Raw genomic sequence first — 26,823 nt, 5'->3', positions numbered from 1 at the left:
GTGATGAAGACGTGAACGACGGGTCAGAAAACAAATGTTAAACGTCTTCACTAATATTTGAGTTCATCTTCTAATGAGGTCAGAGGTTAAAACTATGATGGCAGATTTATTTCACGAGCTGAAGGCTTCTTCTCTTTGACACCTTGGTTGATCTGCTTCTCTTTAGATTTTTTTTTAAACATTCCTCGACCTCATGCTGACAGAAACGACACGGTTTGACCCCGTCAGGACACCGTTCCTGTCGGGTCAGAACAAACTAAACTCAGCTTTTCCTTCTTTTACAGAAGATACCATGATGTGGAAAGAAGTCTTTGTTTTTAATTAGCTTGGAATCTGCAGTTTTGTTTTATTTATTTTTTTAAAGGTGCAACGTTTCTCGAACAAGTGGAACCTTCAACACTAAAGACTTTGATCCGTTTGTCTTCTTTCAGGCCGCTGAACAGAATCACACAGACCCAGAGAGGACGTTTACAAACGTCTCCCACCATTTAAACGATGGGTTTGGATTTCAGTTAATGTGAATACAAAACTCACAGTAATCTATAACTCATCTTCATAAACGCTGTGAGGACACAATTCACATCTTTGTTCTAGTCGTCCGTTATATCTAATGCTGCTGTTTTGGTTTAACTCATTAACTAACGGAGGTTCACAGAGTTTGCCGTTTGACAAAAACATCCGAAAAAAATATATTGACATGCAAATGAATGGAGTGTAAAGTCCTTCACAGCGACCGAGTCTTTCAGAGTACTGAGATAGAAACCCAAACCTCTCCTTTAACCGGAGCCGGCGGTCTGCACACTAAACTCAGACGTGTGGAAGCTCTTTCCTTCGTGTAAATAGTTTCTCCTCGTGAGAGACGGCCTTTGTGATATTTTGTACTTCTGAAATAAATGTGAAATCTGAGGAAACGATCGTCTTTCTTTAACAAACACACGACAGCAGATCAGTTGTGCAGCATTTATTGTTGTTGTAATGCTTTGGGAAACTCGGCATCGGCAATGAACACAATAAATATGGATATTATGCAAAACATTTTCCTAATGAAGCATTTTACACAATGTACAATATTCTTTTCTTCGGCCACCTGCTTGAATATTTTATACACATTTCCAAACTAATAAACAAACCTCCATGCAGAAACCCTGAAAATGGGATGTGGAGTAATGAGCAACCAAAGAGTTAACACGAAACACACTTCTCGCGTGGATTGTTGTGTCATTTAAAAACTGCTAATAAACCACCAGGAGAAATGAAACTCTGTGATGTTAAAGTACATAAAATGGATTTTAAAAAGTGGCCCGCCTGCTCGGGAGTTTTCCTTCGACTGGTGCAGCGATGGTGTTCAGACAATACAGTCACCCGTCACTCGTGGGTATAAATGTGTGCGTGTGTGTGTCAGTAGTCCGTGTCGGAGCCCTCCGCGTTGTCCACGTTCCTGGACAGCATGTAGTTGTCCATGTCGATGGAGCGGCAGTTGTTGATGGCGTAGCGCAGCCGCTCGGCCATGACGGCCTGGCTGGAGTACGGAGGCAGACACAGCTGGAAGAAGCAGGTCTGAGAGGTCGGCAGGCTGTCGTACGGCTGTGGAGGACGGACGGACACACACACACACACACACACACACACACACACACACAGAAACAAACAGTTAAGTCATCAGACGGGTTTCTAACTAACAGCCTGTTGTTCACACAGAGGATGACCTCACTGAGCTTCCAACAATGAAATGAACACGATCGACGGCAACATTGATGTTTAAAATGTCAAAGCAAGCGCTTCCTAAACTATTGAGATGGTAAACATCGTTATACGAGTGGACAAAGAGACGTCCTGACAGCTGAACGGTTTCCTGTCTGCATCTTTACCGTCTGATTTAAAGAAAAACAAAGGTGTGTTTCTGTTCTTCCATGTCAGCTGCACAAACCTCAACATGTTCTGCATATGGTGAGTAACCGATGCATTAAACATGACTCGTGACTCACCCGGTCCACCTTCATGATCTGAAACCTCTGGGAGATGTCGGCCGTGTTGGCGGGCAGCCGGGAGCGTCCGGAGACGAAGCGCATGAAGAGGACCCGCTCCTCGTTGGAGAACTCCTCCAGCGTCTGCCAGAACCACTGCACCAGGGAGTGCTGCTCGTCCACCTCCCTGTAGCGCACCACCTTCTTCAGCACGTCGCAGCAGATCTCCGGCATGCCGCACACCATCTGCTCCAGCTGCTTGGCCGTCAGCAGGGAGAGCAGCGGCACCGGCACGATCCACGACATGCCCTCACGCACCGCCGCCACCTGAGGGGGAAGGTGAATATAAATGTTTGAGGTGCTCAAAGCAAAGAAAAGTGTTGAAGTAAAAGACTCTGCAGCACGAGTACCAATACTCTGGTACTGCAGTACCATCTTTGATCAAGTTGTGCCAGAGTATAAGTACACAGACTGTGTACCTGTCGGTCGAGCTCGTGCAGCCGGTACTCGATGGCTCGCTCCACGTACTCCTTCCTGTTGGAGAAGGTGAGCGGGATGCTGTTTCCTCCGGGGATGATGGGAACCATCTTTCCATCGGCACTCTGCCCGACGAAGGAATCCAGAGGAATCATCTGAGAGGCAGAGAGTAACGCAACATGTTTCACTATTCATCGAGACTAGAAACACGACACAACAATGACTACAGACGACGATGCACGAGAGCCTCCTCATTGAACAGACAGCATCACATATCTCTCATATCTCTCCAGCTACATATGTATTTAAGGATTTATATCATTTTATTGCAACATTATGAACATCCGGACCTCCGGTGTCTTGAGTCACAACTGAAGAGAGAAGCAGCGTTCAGGTTGAATGATGTTTAATTCATCTGGAGAGAACTCTTCTTTTAAAGACTTCCCTGTTCTCCGTTCTCTCTGAAATCTCTTTCGTTTCTCTGAATAATATTTATTATGTCGTTCGTGGCAGTTTGAGCTCAGTGGTCACAAAGGTCAAATGTGACCGCGATGTTTTTTACAGGAGAACTCTGGTGAAGGTGGTTTAAGCTTCGTCTGTACTCGCTCTCAGCGCCGTAGCGTGAAGTCGTTTCTACTCAATCAAAAGACAACTAGTGTGACTCAGAGACATGAACAGACTGGAGGTGTAACCGGCTACACGTAATAAACTGACCTCCACAATAGAGAGGAGGGATTATCATTATCTGTAAACTCATCATTGTCCCGATAGAAGCCATGCAAATAAAGAAGTCAAGTATTAAAAGCCTCATAAAGAAATAAAGGTTGAATATCCTGTAAACTATTTGATTTGGCTGCAAAATATTTATTCAAATGAAGAGTTTTAAGAGTTCTTCTAAAGCTTCTAAAACGCTACAAACACTCGGAGGTGCAGCCCGATGCAGCGGCCATGATGACATCATTCTGTGTCTCTTCACTGCGGAGAGAATAAACTGAGCTTAAATGACCTCAAATGTAGTTTGAAAGTTCTCGTTACTCATCAGTGAGCTCATATCTGTAGAGTTACTGGTCTCTCGTCAGTATATTCAGTCTCTCTATGGTCAGACAGAAACCAAAAGTTTCATGGAATTGTTGAATAATCAGTCAGCGAGAGCGTTTCTCTCTTTGACTGAATGAACGATTCAACAGATCGGCTACAAAACCCTCAAATTAAATCACGTATTCACGGTTCTGTCAACAACAGATTATAATATCATGGTGAGACATTTGACAGCTCGTCTGGCAGAATTCAATCCAAAGCCAGCAGAGGAGCAGCTTCTCCCCCCCTCCCCCCCCTGAGAGTCTGGGAGCAGGGCCAGGTCTCCAGCAGGACACGCTGCATGGACAGCGGCCCCGGCGTTCCTGCAGCGCTGAGGGCTTCACGGTGGAGGGGTTGCGTGAGGCGAGTTTGGACAGAAGAGGGGCTCCGGGGGATACGTTGGCCGTGTGTGTGTGTGTGTGTGTGTGTGTGTGTGTGTGTGTGTGTGTGTGTGTGTGTGTGTGTGTGTGTGTGTGTGTGTGCGTGCTCATCCAGCAGGGCTCACATCCAGCTCTCACAAGGCTTCACGCACGTTTCCGACACCGGTTCGGAGTCTGAAATGTGAGCGCTGATTCGGGCCAACGTTCGGTTGGTTATTGTTCGACTGTCAGCTGTTAACAGGATCAACTGGTGTTCACTGTCAGCGCTCACTGGGCGTGGTGCAGCGTGTGTTTGTTTTGGGACAGTTTAAAAGGTTAAATGTGTAGCTTTTCCACATAAATGTTTCCAACTTCTAAACCAGAGAAATCTGCAGCTGTAATCGAGGTAACGGTGCGTTTCACTGTGGCGTCATATCCTCTTTGTGCAGCGTCATAAATTGACTTTTTATCCAGTTTTAAGCCACTTTTTTAAAGACAGATCATTAGATCGTTTTCATTTTTAACTCGATGAAGGATTTTAGTCATCAGAAAAACCAGCTGAGCTAACGTTAGCATCATTAGCTCGTCTCTCAGCTCCTGCAGGACGTCTCTGGCTGAAGAGAAGTAGCCGATCATCAGCCTCCCTGTGAGCCTTCAGGACGCTAACGGTGACGGTTTATTGTTTTCAGATGAAGTTTAAACACAGAGTGATGAGCGAGGAAGCTGAGGGGCGGCGGTGCGTCACCGGGATTGACTGCCGAGGCCTGCAGGAGATTCTATATGCAATAAAATGTGAGTCATGAATCTGACTCTATATGCAGCTGTGAATACATGTCACCTTCTCTCTCCTTTGAGAATCCTCTCTGTGGTTAAATGAAGAGTCGACTTGTTCAATTAGAGAGTTTGAAATACTGACGCATCTCCTCTTTAATGTTTAGAGTCTAAACTAGAGATCGAACAAGACTCGACATTTAAAATGTTCTTTTTTTACTGAAATACACACAAACAAAAACATTAAAGATCCTTAAATGTGGGTATACAATATGTATCTATATCAAATAATTAAGTTACATATACTCTTATGAAAAGAGTCGGGATAGATGGGCAAAAATAAGATAAAAGAAATGAAATCAAAATGGAACCAATTCACAGCTTCAATGTCCTTCAAAGTAAAGTATCACAACATTCTGACTTTAATCTCATATATATATATATATATATATATAAATAAAAGAATCAAGAAAGGGATTTCCCACCTCATGGAAGTTCTCCTCGGTGATGCCGCCGTCTTCAATGTGAAGAATGCTTTTGAGCGTCTGCACATAGAGGAGGTCCGCCTCCTCCAGGTCCTCCAGCATCAGCGGGATGCAGCACAGCTGTTTCCACACCAGCGGGGCCAGGTGGAGGTCCAGGGGCTTCTTGGTGCGGATGGCCACGCCCATCAGGATGCCCAGGAACCTGAACTGGAGCATGTGTTCGTCCAGACAGGAGGACGGGTTGAAGAGGAACCTGAGCAGATTGACAGGAGAAGGAAATATGGAGTTCTGTTCGTCACAAAAGTCAGTAGAGCAGCAACTCCTGAGTTCTGAGTTCTACAATCACTGGTTTCTCAATGGAGTCTGGTGTGTTTGTAGAGATCAAAGATAACAGCTTCAGTTCTCTAACAGAAAGGTAAAGAGGTGAAAACATTCTGAATGAAGCTTAAAACTTAAACTGATTCTTTTAGGAGTCTAGAATACGTCCACAGCAGAACATTGATTTGTGTGTTTCTATAAACTCTACTGTAGTAGAACCTCACACTAACACACCACTAAACATCTCTACTGTCTCTTACACCTGAATATAAATACATGTTCCCAACCAGCATCACCAGCTAACACAGGACAGTATGTATTAAAAAATATTACAACTTTTATTTTGAAAACCTTGTGTTTTAGGGTTAACATGGTGACTGCCTTTTACCTTGAAGAAGACACAAAGACAGAAAGGAGGGGCTTCAAAAATAGATGTAAGAAAATATTATAAATCTAAAATGTAATAATTAAATAAATAGTTTAAAAAAAAAAAAAGTAAAGAAGATGAATTTTGTCTTTAGTCCGTGTTTCATCTATTTGATCTGCATGTTGTCTTCATAGTACTTTACAATGAAGTGAATGCATGATGTTACTATGTTTCTGCATCCTCTAAATGATGAATGGTGAATAACTTCAGGTGACTTTGTAACATCTGTCCAGAGACTAGAGATGAAAAAGCTGTGACGCATTTACAGAATGTATTAATGTGCACCGTCCAAACAAACAAACAAACATTGTTTCTTTTATCTGCATTGGAGCATCAACGAACTGCCAAACTGACAATATCATCTTTAAAAAGGAATATAATGTCTCTTGTGTCTTATTTCTGTGAGATTGTTGTATTTATCTCCATATACACCACATGAAGTAGAATGTTATTTAAACATCACGTTTCCATCACACTGATACTAACAGTGAGGAACACTTTGTGTCTACCTGCGTCTCTTTCTCATGAGGTTAAATCTTCCCGAGCAGCAGGATCCTCAGCGGTGACCTCACCTGTCTCTGTTGTAGCCGACCTCGGCCGTGGCGTTGGGGGAGGGGATGAGCAGGTCGACCACGCCCGTCTCCAGCTCCTACAAACACACAGGACCAAGACCGTGAGCCATCCGGTAAACTCCTCTCCTCTTATCAAGAACCACCGACACGGATCCGTCCATACCTGACACATCTCTGTGATGGTGTCGTCAAACACCCCCCCCACGTCGTCGGCCCCCTCGCCCACCAGCTTCACCTTCCAGGCCCTGGAGGGCAGGCGGAGGTCCGAGGCGTTCAGCTTCACCACCTGACGGGCGATCTGCACGAAGACCGGTTTACACTTACGCCCCCTGTGGAGAGTTAGAAAGCACCACGCCATGAAGTCACCGGGTTCTTATTTAACGACGGTCTTCTCGTGTTGGAGATTTTCACAAGTTAAAAAAAACTGCCATTATCGTCAGATTTCATTCCGAGGGTCCTTGAACACATCATGTGTGACGAACAAAGAGCAGCCAAAACGAAGCTTAAGATTGTGATATTTCATCAAAAACATTTAAAATCTCACACCAAATAAAGAGTTCACTTTAACCAGATCGTGTAAAAACATTAAAGTGTGAGCTCCTCAGTGAAACTATGAAGTCATGATTGATTCATCTGAGACCAACAGTCATGTGACAACAAGGAGGAGACACTCTGACTGAACTACAGGAAGTGAACACGGAGAGGAGAGAGGAGAGAGGAGAGGAGAGAGTAGAGAGGAGAGAGGAGAGAGGAGAGAGAGGAGAGGAGAGGAGAGAGAGGAGAGAGGAGAGAGGAGAGAGCAGAGAGTAGAGAGTAGAGAGGAGAGAGGAGAGAGCAGAGAGGAGAGAGGAGAGAGCAGAGAGGAGAGAGCAGAGAGGAGAGAGGAGAGAGGAGAGGAGAGAGGAGAGAGGAGAGAGGAGAGGAGAGAGCAGAGAGGAGAGAGGAGAGAGGAGAGAGAGGAGAGGAGAGGAGAGGAGAGAGGAGAGAGGAGAGAGGAGAGAGGAGAGAGCAGAGAGTAGAGAGTAGAGAGGAGAGAGGAGAGAGCAGAGAGGAGAGAGGAGAGAGCAGAGAGCAGAGAGGAGAGAGGAGAGAGGCGAGAGCAGAGAGGAGAGAGCAGAGAGGAGAGAGGAGAGAGCAGAGAGGAGAGAGCAGAGGAGAGCAGAGGAGAGCAGAGAGCAGAGAGCAGAGAGGAGAGAGGAGAGAGGAGAGAGCAGAGAGGAGAGAGCAGAGGAGAGCAGAGGAGAGCAGAGAGCAGAGAGCAGAGAGGAGAGAGGAGAGAGGAGAGAGCAGAGAGGAGAGAGCAGAGGAGAGCAGAGGAGAGCAGAGAGCAGAGAGCAGAGAGGAGAGAGGAGAGAGGAGAGAGCAGAGAGGAGAGAGCAGAGGAGAGCAGAGGAGAGCAGAGAGCAGAGAGCAGAGAGGAGAGAGGAGAGAGCAGAGAGCAGAGAGCAGAGAGGAGAGAGGAGAGAGGAGAGAGGAGAGAGCAGAGGAGAGCAGAGAGCAGAGAGTAGAGAGCAGAGGAGAGCAGAGAGCAGAGGCTGGAAGTAGAGGTTTTTTAACATTTGTTTGTTGTTAAATTTGCTCTACAAAAACTTTACTTCACTAATATCGGCAGTGAAATGAACAATTGTGTCTATAAGAACACATTTTAATGAGGGTGTCCTGGTGGTCACAGAGAACATCTTCCTCAGGGATGTTCACCTGGACGTCGTTAAACACAAACAAAGACAAAGACCCATGTGGTACTGACCGTGTGGAGATCCGTTTGACGGTGATCTGGGGCCCGTAGTTCTTGCCCTGAACCATGGTCTTCCCTATGGAGCGCACCATGGGCAGAGTGTAGACTCTGGGGGCCAACAGGGGCCTCAACTGGCCCTGAACGATCCCCCAGGTACCGGCGTTGTAGTGCGACGTACAGCTCTGCACAGAAAGAAGTCACCATCATTACGTACGGTGATAGACTGTGTGTTTCACCTTCACCTCCTTGTCCAACACCCTCTTGAAGCAAAGACCACCTCTGAATGTTTAAAGACGGGTATTTAAACTAAACCCCGACCCTTTAACGTGCTCTTCAAGCTGTTACAGTCAGGAAACATGATTATGAATGTTTTCTTTGCTCACCTGGTTGTTGGGGCTGAGGTTGAGGAGTCTCCACGAGGAGTACATGAGGTCAGAGAAGTGGTAGAGGAGACGCAGACGAGCCCTCACCGCCTCGATGCTGACCTCTCTGAGGCCGCTGTACTGAGGAGGAACCGCCACGGGGAGACCCAGCTGGAGAGGAACCGAGGAGCCTGAGGAGGAGGAGGAAGAAGAGGAGGAGACACGACGACCACAAACGACACATGAAAATAGGAATGAGGAGCTTACTCATAAACGTATTAGTGTGGATGTACCCAGAGAGAGAGAGAGAGAGAGAGAGAGAGAGAGAGAGAGAGAGAGAGAGAGAGAGAGAGAGAGAGAGCGAGAGAGCGAGAGTCTAACCTGGAGCTCGAGGCGGTACGGAAGGAGCCGACCAGGCGGCGCTGTGGCAGCGTCCGGCTGAGATCTGGTGGATGTTTTTTCCCTGCAGCACCGTGGCCACCGTTGGCTCTCTGACGTGGTTGGTGTGGCCCAGACCGAGCTGCACGACACAAGGCACGGTGTTCAAAGTCACGTCAATTCATCATTTGTAGTAACGAGAAGTATTTAAACTCGTGGAAGTTTGAATTTACATTCGCCAAATTCTCATTTTCACTGAGCAGAGCCTGAACGCATCACAATTCTTGGGGGGTTCAGTGAGTGTTCAGCAGGTTACCTGTCCCTCCGAGTTGCTGCCCCAGGTGTAAACGTCTCCCGTGGACGAGAGCACCAGAGTGTGTTCAGCTCCGACGGCCACATCCTGGATGTGGACCCCCGACAGAGCCGGCACCTGCTGGGGCCGGTTGTGGTTCCTGGCCCGGCCTTCAGGTAAGCCGATCAGGGGGTCTGCGAACATAATATTTAAATTACATGTCAAACTAAAAGTTTTATACAATTACCTTATTAAGCTACTCAAATGTAACTGTGAAAACAGTATTTATCATTATTTGAGCGACATTTTTTCATCTGATCTGTATTTTCTCAACTCATCATTTACTGAAATATGGAAAATGTCATAAAGCCAAATGTCAGATGTAAAGCTGGAAATATTGAACTAATTTTCTTGAAAAATAAATAAATAACTGTTGATTGATTGATGGTTGCAGTTCTGATCGTTATAATATTATTATCGTAGAGAAGATGATGTAACCGAACCTTGGCCGAAGGTGAAGACTTTGCCGTCTGTGGTTAAAGCCACAGAGAACTGTGTTCCACACGCCACTTTGTTGATGCCGATTCCACACAACACGTCCACTTTCTGAGGAATCAAGAACTCTAAATAAACCTTCATTACATTCACCTACGTGGTTATTTTACAGCTAGAGTGAAGCAGCGGGCCTCCTAACAGTTCTGAACTCTTTCCATGTGAACAGACCTGAGGCGACGACTTGGCCGTGGAATTGCCGAGTCCCAGTTTTCCGTAGTCTCCGTCACCAAAAGCCCAAACCATCATCCCGTCGGCGGAGACGACTAAAGTGTGGTTCAAACCACAAGCCACCTGAGGAGGGGAGCACACGGCAACATGAACTCATCGAACGTGGGTTTTTAAGGAAACCTTCTAAATGTTTCAGCTGTCAGAACACAGGAACACAAATGTGAACACGTGGCATTCAAACTGAGCGTCAGGAAACAGGAAAAAAGACTGTTAAATAAACGATTTAGCCCTCGGTAAGTTCTAGTGGTGCAACGGACCATCGTAGATCACCGATCCGTACGGATCCATCCTCTTCAATTACACAGTCCAACGTCAACCATCACAGTTTAAATAAAGTTCAACTGACGATGGTTCTCCTCCAATATTCAGTCAAACATGTGATCATGATGTCATCGATCTCTGATCTCTGATAATGTTACAACAGGAGGAGAGCTAGTAACCGTGGTGTTTCACAACAACAACAGATATTAGAGATGAATTATGAGCTGTTTACACCAGCTCTAATAATAGATCATCAAAACCACTGATGACAACATTTGTTTTAATCAATAAAAATACAATATTTTATTTACTTATCATTTGAATTGTGTTTTTATGAAGAAAAAACAAAAACTATAAATTACAAATACAAAGTAAAAGGACAACATTTAGAATTCTTGATAGTTTACAGACTTATAATATAATATAATACTCTGGTGCTCTAATCAAACAACAAAGGGCTCTGTGTCTGTTAATATGGATCATCAATGATCAATAATTAGTATCGGCGGCAAAAAAACATGACCAGCGATCTCTAAAAGTTACTTTAAATTTGCTCCTTTTTTCTGTTGTGCTGATCCGACCCGTGACTCTGACCCGTGACTCTGACCCGTGCCTCTGACCCGTGCCTCTGACCCGTGCCTCTGACCCGTGCCTCTGACCCGTGACTCTGACCCGTGCCTCTGACCCGTGCCTCTGACCCGTGACTCTGACCCGTGACTCTGACCCGTGCCTCTGACCCGTGCCTCTGACCCGTGCCTCTGACCCGTGCCTCTGACCCGTGACTCTGACCCGTGACTCTGACCCGAACCGTTTCGAGACCCGTTGCACCTCTAGTCAGTTCTATCACTCCTCTGTCCTACCTGTCCCACTTGGTATCCCTCCAGAGCGGTGACCTTCTCCGGAAGCTTCTTGTTCGAGGTGTTTCCCAAACCCAGTTGTCCGTAATCACCGTTTCCAAATGTGAAAAGCTTCCCGTCGGCTGTTACCACCGCCGAGTGTTTGAACCCACAGGACATCTAAAACAAAAGATCAAAGTGAAGCAGATTGTGAAAGCACCCGAGCACCAAACATCCTTATCGGGTTCATTAGAACTCAGACTGACCTGCACCACCTCCTCTCCCTGCAGCGCTTCGATCTGCCTCGGGCGGCGCTGGCGGTCGCTGTTCCCGTGGCCCAGCTTGCCGTAGTCTCCGTCCCCCCAGCTGAACACCTCGCCGCTCTCTGTCAGGGCCATGGAGTGACCGTTGCTGCCGCACGACGTCACCAGCTGAGTCACAACGAACCCTGAAGGGGCAGAGAGACGACCGCGGAGTCAGAATGACGTTACTGAAGTAAGAAACTACAATAAAGATGTCTCATCACTGCTTTGAGTTATTTCATTATTTCTCTTTCACATCCATCCCTCCACTTCTAATCATGTTACATGTTCTTCTGCTACTGGAGGATGTTTGATTCACGGACTGTATACGAGAAGCCGACGTAGTCGTCCTGGCGTCTCACACTGGCTTGTGGATTGTCGTTGTGAAGTCTCGAGTTTGGCATTTTGGCCGTCGCCATCTTAGTTATTTGCAAACAGAAGTGACACTAGAGGGCGGAGCTAAGTACAACCGAAGGCTGAAGGAGACATTTTTAGACGACCAAAAAGTTACAATTAACTGTCATGAAGTAAAAACACACTGAGACTCGTGAGACGAGAACACCGACAACTGCCTCCCAGACTGGACAACGCTCTGGTAGAGACCTGTCAATCACTGTGTAGCCCCGCCCTAAAGCATCCCCTGCTTTATGGTCTGTTTGACTCTAAATGGACCATAATGTACTAAATGAACATCATGCTGTATTGAAGAAGACTTGAAACTAGATATTGAGACCATAAACTCATGTTTACAATGTTTACTGAGGTAATAAATCAAGAGAGAAGTAGAGTCATTTTCTCATAGACTTCTATACAACCAGAGGAGTCGCCCCCTGGTGGACACTAGAGAGAATGCAGCTTTAACACATGAAGCTTTGACTTCACTTTTCAGAACTTTCCAGGTTGCCGCCTGGTTTTATTTTATTTTCCAGTGTTTTTGTGTTATTGTGTGACTTTGGTGCTTTAAAGCGTTGATTCAAGTCTCTTTAAGCTTATAAAAACTTAATAATTCTGCAGAAGGACCTCCAGTGTTCGGATTTAAGAGCTCATGAAAAATAAAGAGTAAAGTCAGTAAGCTAGAGCTGTTATTTCAATGAGTCATATCGAATCAACATTTGCTGGAAAATATATTAACTTTCTCACAACTCAAAACTGTAGGTTTTAAAATCTTATGACAGTCGTTGAGTCGGAGTTATTCAAACCTCAATAGATTTGATTAAAAGCTATTAAACTCCATCAGAGGACACACAGGTGAGCACGTCTTAGTGTCAAACATATTAGTGAATCTTAACAGTGTGTGTGTGTGTGTGATATTTCAGCTCCACCTTGCAGAGCTGAGACGACGGTGAGGACGTGCAGGTCGTCAGAGTTGCCCTGACCCAGACGGCCGTAGCTTCCCTCCCCGCAGGCCAACACCGTCCCGTTGGGCTGGATCACAAAGGTGCAGTTCTGACCGCACACCACCTGGAGGAAGGAAAGACGAGCAGACAGATGCAGGGAATAAACAATCACATCAAAAAGGGACCACGTTTTAAAAGCTGGTAAAGAACACGCGTCAACATTCAAAATGTCAAAATCCATTAACTCAAAGAGGCACTCCGAAGAGTCGGTATTAAATACATAAAGTCTGAGGATTCCCACGTGACAAACACTGGATCCTACATCTAATAGTGCAGATTATGAAGTCAAGTCAAATGTAGCACACGTTTGACTTTATAAATGAACTGGACCTTTGACTACGGTTGCTTTCCCCGCACACATTTTGTTTTTTTGAGATAAAATTACTTTTTTTAGCAAACCAAAACTGCAATACATACATGTATTTATGCATTTTATTGTATTGTACTGTGGTAAATTGTACTGATGGTTCATATTTGCTTCTAAGTTTTCATAGTGAAGCACTTTGTAACTTTGTTCTGAAAGGTGCAATATAAATAAAGTTATTATTATTATTTTAAGAGCATTTGTAGAGGAATATTTCTGTTCCAAGCGTACTGATCCATGTAAGCGGTCGATCACTAGAAGCAGTTTCCACTGTCCTTGTCTTGCAGTAAAGTATAAGAAAATAGCAGACGTATCCTGGACTCTTCTGTGATGTGATGACAGTCACCAGGCTGGGTTAGTTAACAAACACGCGACACGTTTGTGTACCTGTTGTGCCTGAGAAAAGGACGGGGCGGTTGTGGGCACCAGGATGTTTCTGCCGGCCTCTGCCAGCTGGCCGTCTCGCCCGGCACCCCACAGATACACATCACACTTCCCCCCGAGGTGCCAGTCCTGCAAAAAAAAACACACACACACACATTATTATCGTCACAGTCTGAGAGTAAACAAGCACACTTATTACAGCTAATCTGGGTCTCAATCTAAACTACCTCTGGTCTGGAGGTGGCCCAGGACATGATCTGTTCATCCAGACCAGATGCCCATTTACTGTTGTCCTGGAAAAACAGAGTGGAACACGGTTATTACATTCAACAGTAGGTGTTAATTAGATGATAAACAGTTGAAGCAACAGCAGCCTCCCTCACCATGAGCAGAGCCATCTCGTCTTTGGGCACGGGCTCCAGGTCGGGAACGGAGAACGACTCGGAGAAGGAGGCGCCTCGAGCGAGGGCCTCCGCCGCCTTGACCGTCGTAGAGAAGCAGTCCAACCAGGACCACTCGCTGGCGCACCAGACGGCCGTGTCAGACTCCGGCGGGCAGTGTCGGAGGTTGGGCGGCACGGGGGGGCGACACAGGAGCTGGTCCAGGTGGAGCCCCACGGCCAGGGTGGCTAGGCACTGCATGTAAGGGCTGTGGACGAGCTGCTCGCCACACACCACGTGGGGCTGGAGGAGGAGGAGGAGGAAACATCAACAACTGGCAATGATGGAGAATAATCACCCTCAAGTGATGAGTAAATATGTGTGAAAACTGTTAAAATGTTAAGAAAAATACCCGAGAAATATTTGAATGTTATTTGTAAGATATGTGAAAAAAATTATAAATATATATTGATTATATATTTATAAAAAATATCCCAAGAAATACGGAAAACTACAAGAAGATTATATACGTGAAAAATATCCAAATATTATTTGTAAAATATTTAAAAAATAAAATATGTGAAAAAAGTCCAAAAAATATCTTTAAATTGTAGTAAAATATGTGAAGAAAAAACAGTGTCAGAAAAATGTGTGAAAAATGTCACAAATATATCCAACAAATATCAGAAAAATGTGAAACACATTAAACATGACAAAAAAAACGCCATCTGCTGGACGGTCCACCATTGCCATGACATGTGTGAAAAGGTGCAAGATGGAAATGTTCGAGAGTGTCGTGCATGTGTGAATAATGAACATCACAAGTGATGCCTGACAGACTATCCCATTAACATCTCGAGCATTATGTGTGAAAGAGGCTTTAGACCGGAGATAGATATTAAACGTGCGTACCTTCTCGTAGGCATACTGCTCCTGCAGCATGACAGGAAGTCTCTCCAGGAAGGCCCTCATGCAGGGCGCCATGTTGAGGCCGACCACTCCCTGCTTCTTCAGAGCGGTGCGACAAGTGGCCAGCACATGGTTGGACGCCATGAACTCTTTGGAGCAGTTCACCACCAGCACGTCCTGGAAGAGAAGCAGACCGGAGAGTAAATAGATATTCATCTCATCACAGCGATGCGGCTAGAAACATGGGGGGGGGGGGGGAACAAAGGTGTACAGATGTGGTACCTTGGACCTGTTGGAGCAGACGGCCACACCAACATCTGGGATCCAGACAATATTCTGGATCGCACCTGAACCGGCGACCACTGTCTGCAGCACCGACCCGTCCTGTTGGACACACACACACACACACACACACACACACACACACACACACACAGTGTGAGAGGAGTGTGTGTACATCTGTTACTTCTACCTGCAGTGTTTACATTTATCCTGTGTGAGTTTTCTTACCCGCAGGGACCAGATGTTCATGAGGCCTCCCACTCCTCCAGATGCCAGAGCCAGGCCGTCGGGGCTGAAGGCCAGCGTTCTCACTGGGGTGATGTGGCCCTTCAGCTGGAAAACACACGTCGCTCCTCTGCCCGACCACCGGGAAGACTGCAACACAAGGACGGCAGATAAGTGGAAGAAGACCATGTACGTGTGGAGAGAATAAACAGTCATCAATTGGGATGAATCTGCAGGCTTGGTCAGAATTCGAGACAAAATCACCTTCAACATTCACCGCATGTCCAGGAATTTAAAAATAAACAGCAACCTTGTTTACATTATAACAGCAACATCTTGTAAGTACCATGAATTTAGGTTTTACTTCATTCTCCCACCATCCCTCAGAGTCAGAGGAAGAGGAATCTGGGAAGTTAGAGATGTTTTGAGGAACAGTCCAGACTGAGACGTGGCCGTTCTGGCAGCATCTGTAAAAAAAAGAAATAAAAGAGAATGAGTTTGAGGAACTCATCTAAAGGATGACTGCAACATGAACGCCTCATGAACTCAATAAAAACCAGTGAGTGTGATCAGGTGCGAGTACTTGAGGACCTACATGGCTAACATGCTGAGAGTCTTCGGGCCACGTCCCAGCAGGCCACACCAGGCCACGCCGTTCACCGGGGACGGGTGTCGAAGACCCTGCAGGCAGTGCCAGCCGGAGCCCGAGTGACAGTCCGGACTGGCCCACAGCTTCACCGTCTCCTCCTTGGCACAGGTCAGCAAGATCTGACCGTTAGGACTCCACTTCATACTGGTGATGGACTCCTGTGAAACACAAGATTCAGAGGTTCAGCCCACGAGGAGCAGGGACGAAAACCAAATCAAATCTCATTTATCGTGATGACGAGATCTATTGAAACTTTCGTCAACGAGTAAAATAGGAGACGGGAATGTGAGCGAGGGACGATTTGGGAAGAGATCCAATCCGAACTAATCTAGGAAGCTCTGTGCAGGAGGATCCCCGTGTGTGGTTGTGACATCACTATTCATATCTAAACAACCAATGTGTTTATGATGAAATAGTTTGCTAGATCAGAGTTGTTTACAAGAGCACAACGTTCTTCATAGGTAGCTCCCAAAGTTCATATTAACTGCTATATTCTTGTTTCTGTATAAGTATCTGATTTTAAGACAATTAAGGAAATGTTTCATATCACAACAGTTAAATATGTGTGAGTATTGTACATTTAAACCTTAATACATTCTATAATAGCAGGATAATCAATGTTTGTACACAAAGAGTTTACACTTAAACAATGTAACACACTTTAACTGAACCCGTTAGATGTTATCTTATGAACTAAAGATAAGATACAACTTTATTAATACCAAAGGAAATTCTTTCATTAAAGATTACAACAGAAGAATAGCAAAGAACAAAAGAATAAAATGATAAACATATATGAACAATAGAATGACAATTATTAAGTATAAAATAAATAATAATCACAATACGAGTAAATAAATAAAGAAAATTCAACTAAAATAGAAAAAGTAAAATACAACAAAGAGTAAAAATACAGATAACAAATAAAGTGGACTAAACTATAATAAAATGTGTTTAAAAACAAATCAAACTTTGCTGAGTAGAATCCTAGAAAGAGTAGAACTGAGTAGAAACCTTGTGAGCGTCGATGACCACGATGGCTCCTTTTTCTAAAGGCTCTTTGGATCCAATCAGCAGCTTTCCATCTGCGTAGCCCACCGCAAACGGCTTGTCCTCACTGTACCAGGCGATGTGCATCACGGCCACTGAGAGGGGAAGGAAACATTACTATCAAACATCTGTAAAGAGTTTCCTCCAAATAACATTTACCACCGAGAACACGAGAACACTGGCTCCTACCGTCTTTCCGGTAGCAGTGCTCCAGCTCGGTGCGGTGCATGCTGGAGCTGTCCAGCACCTCGATGAGGCCCAGAGATCCGTCCATCCGTCCCACCAGCAGCATGTCTTTGGGTTCCCCGCACCACAGGGACTCGGCCTCCTCTTTAGGCCAAGCCAACGCTGACACCCAGTGAGGCTGCACGTCCAACAGGCCCTTACCGCCTTAAAGGAGAGGAGGGGAGGTCACAGGTCAGCGAGGAGCTTTGTACCGGTCAGAGAAATAAAATCTACCGCTCAGAAGGTTTGTAATCTGCTGCCACAAAGATGGACTGCTGGGAGGACTCCTCTATACGACGCTTTATTAATAATAGATGTTATTTAGTTGGTTCAACCAGACTGACAGACGATGGGCTCTGATCACTGCACCTTCCTCTCCAGGAACACTTTGTTTATATGTTGTACATTTTGTCGGTGATTGTTTGAGATGTTTTATTTCGTCTTGTATTGACTTCCTGTTGCTGCCTTTTTGGAAAGGTCGTCATTGTAAATGAGAGCTGGTTCTTAAATTGACTTATCTGTTGAAATAAATAATAAATAATAACTAAAAGAACAACGGATCTCTCTGAACAACAGAGGAGTAGAAGACTAGAAGAAACATTTCAAACGTTTCCTTCTGATGATTGAAAAGTTGAAAGTAAACTTTTGATCAGACTGTAGACTGGAGGAGCCGAGGCATCAACTATTTATTATCATTATTATTCTATTATATCCACGGCTGCTCTTACTATTAGTAGTCCTCATTTGTCTAGCATTACTTTTTATGTACAAAAGTATTGGTATCAAAATATACTTGATGTACCAAAAGTACACTCAATATGCAGACTGACGCATTTCAAATACATTGACTTTAGGCTCTACGTCATTGGATTATAATTATTGATGCATTTAAGTGCTCATCACTTTAATGTCGGGGCTCATTTTTCCTACTTTATATACTTCATAATTGGACATTTACTACTTAATAATACATCATAGTTCATTAGTTTATTTATATTTTGTGTTAAGAATGTGAATCTGCAAAATAGCCAAACTAGTGACTAATACTGTCTAATAAATGTAATGAAATGAAAAGTATAATGTTTCCCTCTGAGATGTAGTGGAGTAGAAGTATAAAGTTACATAAAATGGAAGTACTTAAGTAAAGTACAGTACCTAAAAACCTGAATGTACTTCGTTACATTCCCCCTCTGCTAGAACAAGAGCACAAAGTTCTTCACAGATCTGGGTTCTTAATTCTGCACCAGATTGATGCATTTAACTTTAAAATGTACTGAATGTTATTCCTAAAGGTCCGCCCACCATCCTGTGGGGAACACGGACATTATACTGTTTTTATTTCTGTTACAATAAGAGGAAAAACATCAAACTTCTCAACGGTTGAGTACGTTTACACTGAACTTTAGAAGCGGTTCTGAAATATACCGAGGTGTTTAATGGACTTTGGTGCGAACTGATTGCTCAACAATGAACCACAGAAAGATGGCAATGACAGACAGAGTCACGTTTCAAAGGCAGAAGAGAGAAAATGTGCTCATGAAAGCTGATCAGAATCGTGGGCGTTGGTCCTGGAGGCGACTGAAAGTGGCCGAGGACAGATGGTCGGTGCTGCGGGGCGTGTGGGGGGAGCCAGTGAATAATGATTGGACCACATCCAGAGCATCTATTTTTAACGGGAGCGATAAAATCTTAATGCCGTCTCATTCATATTCTGCCGACACAAGCTGAGCCACGGAACACATTTCATAATGAAACAACGCTAATGGAGCGCATCATTAACATGGCCTCTTATAAAAGAAGAACCCAGTGGAGCCAGTGAAAAGCATAACTGCTTACCGTTAACCTGCCAGATGTTGACCATTTTCTCCATGGCCGACGCCAGGTATTTTCCAGTGACGCTCCAAGCCAGAGGAGACATGCAAGGGTCGCTGGGAGACCCCAAACCGGACATGCCGTCCTCTGAAGAGCCGTCACTGATGAGAGGAGACAGAATCAACACACATGAGACCCAACACTTTAAGCTGCAACACATTCTCATATTTGGCCCAAAATAAAAACATCTGACGTATTATAACCTCATAAAGTTGTTATGGGGAAATGTGAGCACATATTATCACCTCATGAGAAGTTGTTATGGGGAACGTTTTGGCAAACTGTCGCCTATTTACACACATCAACAGAACATTAGCATTCATTTGAATTAGGGAGGAGAGGAGAGGAGAGAGGAGAGGAGAGAGGAGGGGAGAGAGGAGTGAGGAGGGGAGAGGGGAGAGGAGAGGAGAGAGGAGAGAGAGGAGTGGAGGGAGGAGAGGAGAGGAGAGAGGAGAGGAGAGGAGAGAGGAGTGAGGAGGGGAGGGAGGAGAGGAGAGGAGAGAGGGGAGAGAGGAGTGAGGAGGGGAGGGGAGGGGAGAGGAGAGGAGAGAGGAGAGGAGAGAAGAGGAGAGGGGAGAGAGAAGAGGAGAGAGAAGAGGAGAGAGAGAAGAGAGGAGGGGAGAGAGAAGAGAGGAGAGGAGAGAGAAGAGAGGAGAGAGGAGGGGAGGGGAGAGAGGAGGAGAGAGGAGAGGAGAGAGGAGGGGAGGAGGGGAGAGAGGAGAGAGGAGAGAGGAGGGGAGAGAGGAGAGAGAATAGGAGAGAGAAGAGGAGAGAGAAGAGGAGAGAGAAGAGGAGAGGGGAGAGAGAAGAGGAGAGAGAAGAGGAGAGGAGAGAAGAGGCTGTAGAAATGTTAATAGTTCAATACATATAGCACAGAGAGCCTCCATTTATTCCCAACATTAGTAACACTTGTGGACACTTGGAGACATGTTGGATATATAGATTCCATTGTTTTTGTAACATTTTTCCAATTTTTGTAAAATAAAATATCAAAGAAATTCAACTTGTGTTTTGTTTCTTCTCTATGATTGATGTCATCATAACTGTGTTATTCTGCACTGAAGACACGTTCTCGTTCTCTCTACTTCTAGTCATGATGGTTCTGTTACTATAGAGCAGCAGGACTTTATACTGAGGTGAGACCACAGAGAGGAACTGTTTGGGGTTTAGAGGGTTCAACAAAAATAACTTATAAAACATGCTGTAGCTGCAGAAAGAAACAAGATCAAAGTAATGTTTAGATCAGTTCTGTGGCACCAGAGCTGTACTACAGCTCTTCCCTCCAAATGCAGCACTGGTTTCATTCACACACCGAGGTTTGTGCAGGTGGAACATTTGGATTAGAGAAAGCCTTACTCCTTGTTGAAGATGCAGGTCTGCTGGAGGGTGTACTGGTTCTTGGTCACGTTCCACATCCTCACCGTCCCGTCATTGCCACTCGTAGCCAACAGGCCTTTCTTACTGCACCAACCGCACGTGATGACCTGAGTGAAACAGACGTTTTCTTAACACCTAACAGTTTCTATTAATATATATTCTGAGCTCAAACCCAGCTGTGGGAACACTCCTGATCCCGTGTTGACTCACCCTGCTCTGGTGAGCCTCTAGCTTGATGAAGGAGCACTTCCGCAGGTCTCCCGCCATGTCGGCGAAGGTCTGCGGCCGGCTGTGGTTGTTGTCGCGGTCGTGGGCGGCCAGCGTGCGGACCAGCTGCTGGGCGGCCCACTGGCGGTGCTGCGAGGACAGCCGGGAGGACAGGCAACAGGCCGCCAGAGCGTTGGCCAGCTCCAGAGGCCCTACAGCGGAGGGATTATGGGAAGGGTGGGCATACAAATGCGCAATTAGACCTGCTCGACACGGAACAGAAGGTGACCCGGTGAGTGAGAGGAGGAACAAAAAGGACAAACACAAAAGGCACAGAAAAAAAGTGACCCAAGTGAACAGAAAGAAACAAGCTGGAACAAGAATGAGTCATGGAAGCTGAACAGACAGCACTGATGATACAATTATGTGAACATTTCTGTGACATTATATTTTGTTGAAAAACACATGATAGGACAGAATCACTGGAATACATATTTTCATCTTACCTGTAGTTGTTTATCAATCCAGACTGATTTGTTTTGATTGCAAAAAATACATTTGAAAAACTAAACAGCAACGTCTCTTTTCCAGAAATCAGTTTCATGCAGGAACTATTTTTTTTCTGCCGAACCACAGGCTTTAATTATACCTCCTCTCAGAAGGGGGCGTGCATCTTCTCGTGGACAACATGTCAATATTAATGCAATGTTAGCTCCGTGGTGTTAGGTGAGCTAGCAGTGTCGAGTGGAGATGCTTCCTTCTGAGCGGTGATACGGCTGGCAGGTGTAGTTTAGCAGAAAGAAAATAGTTCCTACATGAAACGTCTCACAACAAGGTCGGTGGATTATCTCGAGTAAACGCGTCAGGATTTATGGACAGAGACATAGCTGTTGGAATAAAAAAAATATGTTTTTGATTTTGGAGTGAACTGTCCCTTTAAGGTTAAATTACAATAACGTAAGAAAAAAGTACGTAATTTGGCTTAAATACCGGAGGCAGTGCCATGTTCAGGATGCTTGATTACTCTAATATGAACATAAAAATTAAACATTATTGATGAAGAGCCCAATGAGACAAACTGAGTCTACACACCTCTTTTCTCCATATCAGCCTTGTCATACGCAGGTCTGAGTCGGGCCCCTTTGTCTGCCAGCAGGGCCACCAGAGCCTGAGTCACCACGAAGTTTGGGGAGGTGACGAGCTTGTTCTCCTCGGCAACGCCGCGCAGGAAGCTGGGCAGGAACTTCCTCTGGATGGGGTCGTCCACCGTCGTCAGATTCATGCCGGTCGCTGCAGAGATCAGGTTCTGGAGAGGAAAGAGTATTCCTTTATAAATATATTAGTGCTGGGCAACGATTACAATTTTTAATCGCATTGTTATGCGCAAAATTCAATAATGCATTCAAAAGTAGTGTATTGCGCCCTTTTATTTTAAAAGTACTGCTATATGAACAAAAGTGCAATAACATTTGTTTTGCAAACACTTCTACAAATCACGTTCTTGTTAACAGCAGTATTCCCTTTACACAGTAGCAGTTATAACACAGTTATAATGATTCTGATAATAGATATTCAGCTGGTGTTCACAACTTTATCTTCATGTGTGTAAGAGATGCAATTTGAAATATACACCTTGAAAACTGCAAACCTATCCACGTCATGTTTTTATGTTTGATAAATTCTCAGTAGCGATAACTAAATGATATGCTTATTATAACAACTTTAAAAAAATAATTTAAAGGAATCATTTCTTTTTTAGTATTGTGGTCAGACACATATGCAACGCTGATTACCGTAATATGTGTGGTATTTGTTATAAATGTACGTTGGTACATAGAGGGTGATAAGAAGCTGTACATGGAAGCATGGAACCTGTAGTCTGTACCGTGGCAGTAACCTGCAGCACCAGGAAGTTAAGCTAATAAAGAGTTGCAGTTAAGAGCAGTTTGTTCTCTCGTGCTTATATGTTTATATAAAAACACGACAATATGCATTTTGATATTGTGACGATCCTGTAACGAGACGATCGTTTCTAAACACACGACACAATGTGTTTATTACTCAGCTTCAGAGGTGCTGGTAGGTGTTCTTTATAAACTGTGGACAGAGCCAGGCACCTTCAAGTCTTTATGCTAAGCTAAGCTAAACACCTCCTGATTCAAGCTCCATATTATAATTTATAGATGATCACTTTTAGTTCTCCGGCTGGACCTGATGCTGCTCCTTCATTCACTCACCAGGTGTTCCAATGTTAAAAACAATAATGTTTCAGCTTTAATACAGGTCACTGTTGGCGGATGAAGCAGCTCAACTGTGATTTTATTTCAGTATATTCCATCACATGCCACGGGCCATCAATAAGCAAAAACAAAGGGTGTCCTTGACAAAGTAAATACAACATCCCCAGTTCAAGTCGCGCGTATTTACTGTTACTTCTCTATTGTCCTAAATCTATATAAAGGGCGAAAAAAATCCCCAAAACACAAAAAACAAAGACTTTTAGTCAATAATCAATTAGCTGCTTGTCTGAGACACCTAAAAGACATTTGATGTTTGCCTCTGATGTGTTGAATCAGTCAATCATCAATCATGGCGTACCTCAGTGCAGAGCTGCACCAGCACCTTGGCCGCGTTGGGACTGTTGGAGGCCAAGCAGCCCACCGCGGTGCTGAGGTAAGCCAGACAGGAGATGGGTTTGCTGGCCTTGGCGGCCCCACGGGGCCTTTCGGCGTGACCGGAGCCCGACGTGGGGCTGGTGGACAGACCGGCTCGGCCGGCTGCCGCCAGACACATCAGCCTGACCAGAGTCCTGATGTTGGTTAGACCCAGAGACTCCAGACCGGCTGCGAGGCTGCAGCTCGAGCCGCTGTGTGGGAGGGAAGAGAGAGAAGTCACATATTACACAACAGACAGAAAGCTGCTTCCATCCAACCGCCAAGGACATTTTTAGGGTTGTAGTGAGGCGGCCACCTCTGGTTCTGAAAAGCGAAGCCAATGCCGAAGTGTCTTCGGGGCCGATCACAGTGAGACAAGTCGCAACAAGCGATGCTTCAAAAACACCTCTTGGCGAAGCGAGTCGGGCAAAACAGCTGATGAGCCGGTGGAGCGATCAAACGTAAATAATGGAGAACAAATAGATGTAATGCAGACGTCGAGCTCTCTGTTGCTCTGCTGTTGGATGAGGAGGAGGGAATTATATAGTTAAATCGGTAACATCAATGTCCGTTCCTACCACATCTACCGGCATCAAATCAGGAAGTCAGGAGTAAAGTAGTAAAGCCCGCCTTTTGCTTGATTTGACTGGCTGCCTCAGTCAAGCGTGACATTGACAAGCGGTGCAACTCCGCACTGAAAAGTTGAGAATATTTTAACTTTTAATGCGTGTCTAAAAAGAATGAAAGAAGACAAAGAAGATGAAGATGTAAACACAGAGCCCAGCCAGAGGGAGTGGTTAGTGAAGAGTACCTGACGGACAGCAGGGACAGGGCTCTCATCACCATGGTCCGGGCCAGCAGCACCTGGGCCGTGGCCGTCACCCTCCTCAGCGCCATCACCCGGTCGTGGGGGTTCTGGAGGGCGGCCGCCTGCTCGCCGAGGGTCACTCTGCCCGATGAACTCTTATCCACCGAGGTCTGACAGCCTGAACAACAACAACACACAGTCAGTTTACTGCTTCACTTCAGGCCGATACCATCACACGTGTTGCTGTGATGGGCTCTCGTCCTCACCTATCTGCAGCAGGGTCTCCTCCATGCTGTTGCTGGCCGTCACCATCGCAATGGAGGCCCCCAGCGGGTCGCTGTCGGGGAACTGGAGGGCCTCGGGGACGATCCTGCGCTCGCTGAGGCCCAACGGTCCAGACAACAGCTCAAACTCTCCCTCCCCCGTCAGCTTCTCGTCTTCGTCGACGTCCAGCATGTCCCAGTCCTCTGCAGCGGGACGGACAGACGCAGAGCATTTGAAGACATACACAGAATTAACATCAAGTTACACTTGAAAGGATGAAGGCACTTGCGAATGACGAAATGTAAACCATACTTTGATGTTTCAACTTATACTTTAACCAAAACACCGGCAATGAGGTAGATAATAACGACAATAAATATTAAACAAAATTTAAATCCTACCCTCTAAACTATAAAAGAAATATCTAGTTTGAATTGAAAACAAACACTATTACTGAGCTTGTTTACAAGAGAACCCAAACATCTGTTTATCACAACACGCCGTACCTTCATAGACACTGTCCTGCTTTCCCAGCAGGTCCGGAGCCTGTCCTTTATACCTGAATACACATCAGAGAATAAAATGACATGAGCTCCATTTTACTTCCTTTCAATGACAAAGTAGAACAAAATAAAGGCCTCTGAGCGGACCGCCGCTGGAGGCCGCCGCACTGTCCTGGTCCAGGCCCTCAGGACTACAAAGTACACAAACATAGACTTTTCTATATAGACTTTCACAAATAAAAAGCTGGAGTGTCGGTTCCTTCTGTAATGTTTACAGCAACGCTTCAGGTGAGTGGCACGACTCTCTCAAACACACAAAACTAACAGGCCCACAAACACACACACACACACAGATGAACCTTTAAAGGCATATAAAAAAAACGTTTTGGAATTAGTTTTCTCTTTTTGACCACGCTTGTTAATTGATGACTCAACATGTATTCAAGAAGACGTCTGTTATTAAAAACACTTTCATTTTAAGACTTCTCGTCTGTACCTCTCGCTGAAGCCCTCCTCCATCTCTGAAGCGTCTGCGCTGGCGATGTCTCCGGGCGAGCACAGGTACGGGCTCCGGTCCAGAGATTTGCCTCCAGAAGAGGCCGTTGCACCGGGACAGGACGAGTCGGACCCGTCGACGCCTCCTCTGGTGTGAGGCTCGTCCTGCTCGTCCTCCGTGCCCGGATGCTCGATCATCCACATGGCGAGCACCGTGATGTTCTGAGCGTCTGCTTCTCCTCGAGCGCCTGAGATTAACAGGATTGGATCAGACAACGAGTCATAACAAGTTTATGATGGACGACCTGCTGTATATAGAAATACTCATTTCAAATGCAACGCCATAATTATATAATGCTCTAATTACTACCTAATCACTGTTTGTTTTGCATTTTGAATTCACTTGCATTAGTTGCTAATAATACAGACATTTTAAATAAATGTACTTTTAAGAATTGTAAACTGTTGCGTCTGTTCTGTCAAACAAAAACGAGACATTCAAGCTTTATCCTTCACGTTTGGCTTTTTAACTTTTGCATCATTTTGGCTTCGTTAATGCAAAGCTGCGAGTATTTTCCTTTGTGGGAGTTGAACCTCACGTACTATAATGAATCTATAAAAAACTGTGTTGCCAAAATCAGACCCCTCAGCTCCTTATGGACAGAAATGTTTCCATTGAAACAAATCAAAACCAAAATCTTTGATCCAACAGCCATGACAGCGTAACATCTGTATCAGCCTTTAGATCTGGAGCCCTGGCTTCAAAACTACAGTTTTAACTATTTTCTCATATTTCACTAGTTTCCTGCACAAGAAATAGAAATGCATCAAAATCAACGTCAAAAATAAAATAATAACCCATAGATAAAATCAACGATGAATATAATGGTTAGTTGTATGTATATACATATAGTTGATGAATATAATGGTTAGTTGTATGTATATACATATAGTTGATGAATATAATGGTTAGTTGTATGTATATACATATAGTTGATGAATATAATGGTTAGTTGTATGTATATACATATAGTTGATGAATATAATGGTTAGTTGTATGTATATACATATAGTTGATGAATATAATGGTTAGTTGTATGTATATACATATAGTTGATGAATATAATGGTTAGTTGTATGTATATACATATAGTTGATGAATATAATGGTTAGTTGTATGTATATACATATAGTTGATGAATATAATGGTTAGCTGTATGTATATACATATAGTTGATGAATATAATGGTTAGCTGTATGTATATACATATAGTTGATGAATATAATGGTTAGTTGTATGTATATACATATAGTTGATGAATATAATGGTTAGTTGTATGTATATACATATAGTTGATGAATATAATGGTTAGTTGTAT

General features: G+C 44.7%; 2 protein-coding genes across 2 annotated transcripts; both read right to left on the bottom strand.

Annotated features, from left to right (window-relative positions):
* Positions 1–949: 949 nt before the first annotated feature.
* LOC142944445 (putative E3 ubiquitin-protein ligase HERC1) lies at positions 950–25,058 on the bottom strand. The gene is made up of 34 exons (XM_076085650.1): positions 24,953–25,058; positions 24,449–24,649; positions 24,186–24,360; positions 23,319–23,586; positions 22,729–22,732; positions 21,813–22,046; positions 20,724–20,983; positions 20,493–20,620; positions 19,101–19,237; positions 17,229–17,429; positions 17,004–17,134; positions 15,936–16,147; positions 15,687–15,807; positions 15,344–15,490; positions 15,116–15,217; positions 14,837–15,010; positions 13,928–14,227; positions 13,772–13,837; positions 13,548–13,673; positions 12,722–12,860; positions 11,364–11,545; positions 11,122–11,277; positions 9,941–10,063; positions 9,721–9,823; positions 9,242–9,411; positions 8,929–9,067; positions 8,569–8,738; positions 8,198–8,367; positions 6,614–6,779; positions 6,451–6,527; positions 5,134–5,386; positions 2,444–2,596; positions 1,986–2,291; positions 950–1,584 (listed from the first exon to the last, which is right to left on the bottom strand). Exons 2-34 carry the CDS (start codon positions 24,636–24,638, stop codon positions 1,399–1,401), a joined length of 5,469 nt encoding a protein of 1,822 aa, XP_075941765.1. The 5' UTR covers positions 24,639–24,649; positions 24,953–25,058; the 3' UTR covers positions 950–1,398.
* On the bottom strand, positions 25,056–25,716 carry LOC142944444 (putative E3 ubiquitin-protein ligase HERC1). Its single transcript, XM_076085649.1, has 2 exons — positions 25,446–25,716; positions 25,056–25,140 (listed from the first exon to the last, which is right to left on the bottom strand). The coding sequence occupies exons 1-2, from the start codon at positions 25,646–25,648 to the stop codon at positions 25,056–25,058; spliced, it is 288 nt and encodes a 95-aa protein (XP_075941764.1). The 5' UTR covers positions 25,649–25,716.
* Between the last annotated feature and the right edge of the window lie 1,107 nt (positions 25,717–26,823).

The sequence above is a fragment of the Anarhichas minor genome, unplaced genomic scaffold (assembly GCF_050575085.1).
Source record: "Anarhichas minor isolate MPS153535 unplaced genomic scaffold, ASM5057508v1 ptg000233c, whole genome shotgun sequence".
Taxonomy (NCBI): Eukaryota; Metazoa; Chordata; class Actinopteri; order Perciformes; family Anarhichadidae; genus Anarhichas; species Anarhichas minor.
Note: the sequence above shows the minus strand (reverse complement) of the source record. Positions and strands in the feature narration are given on the sequence as shown.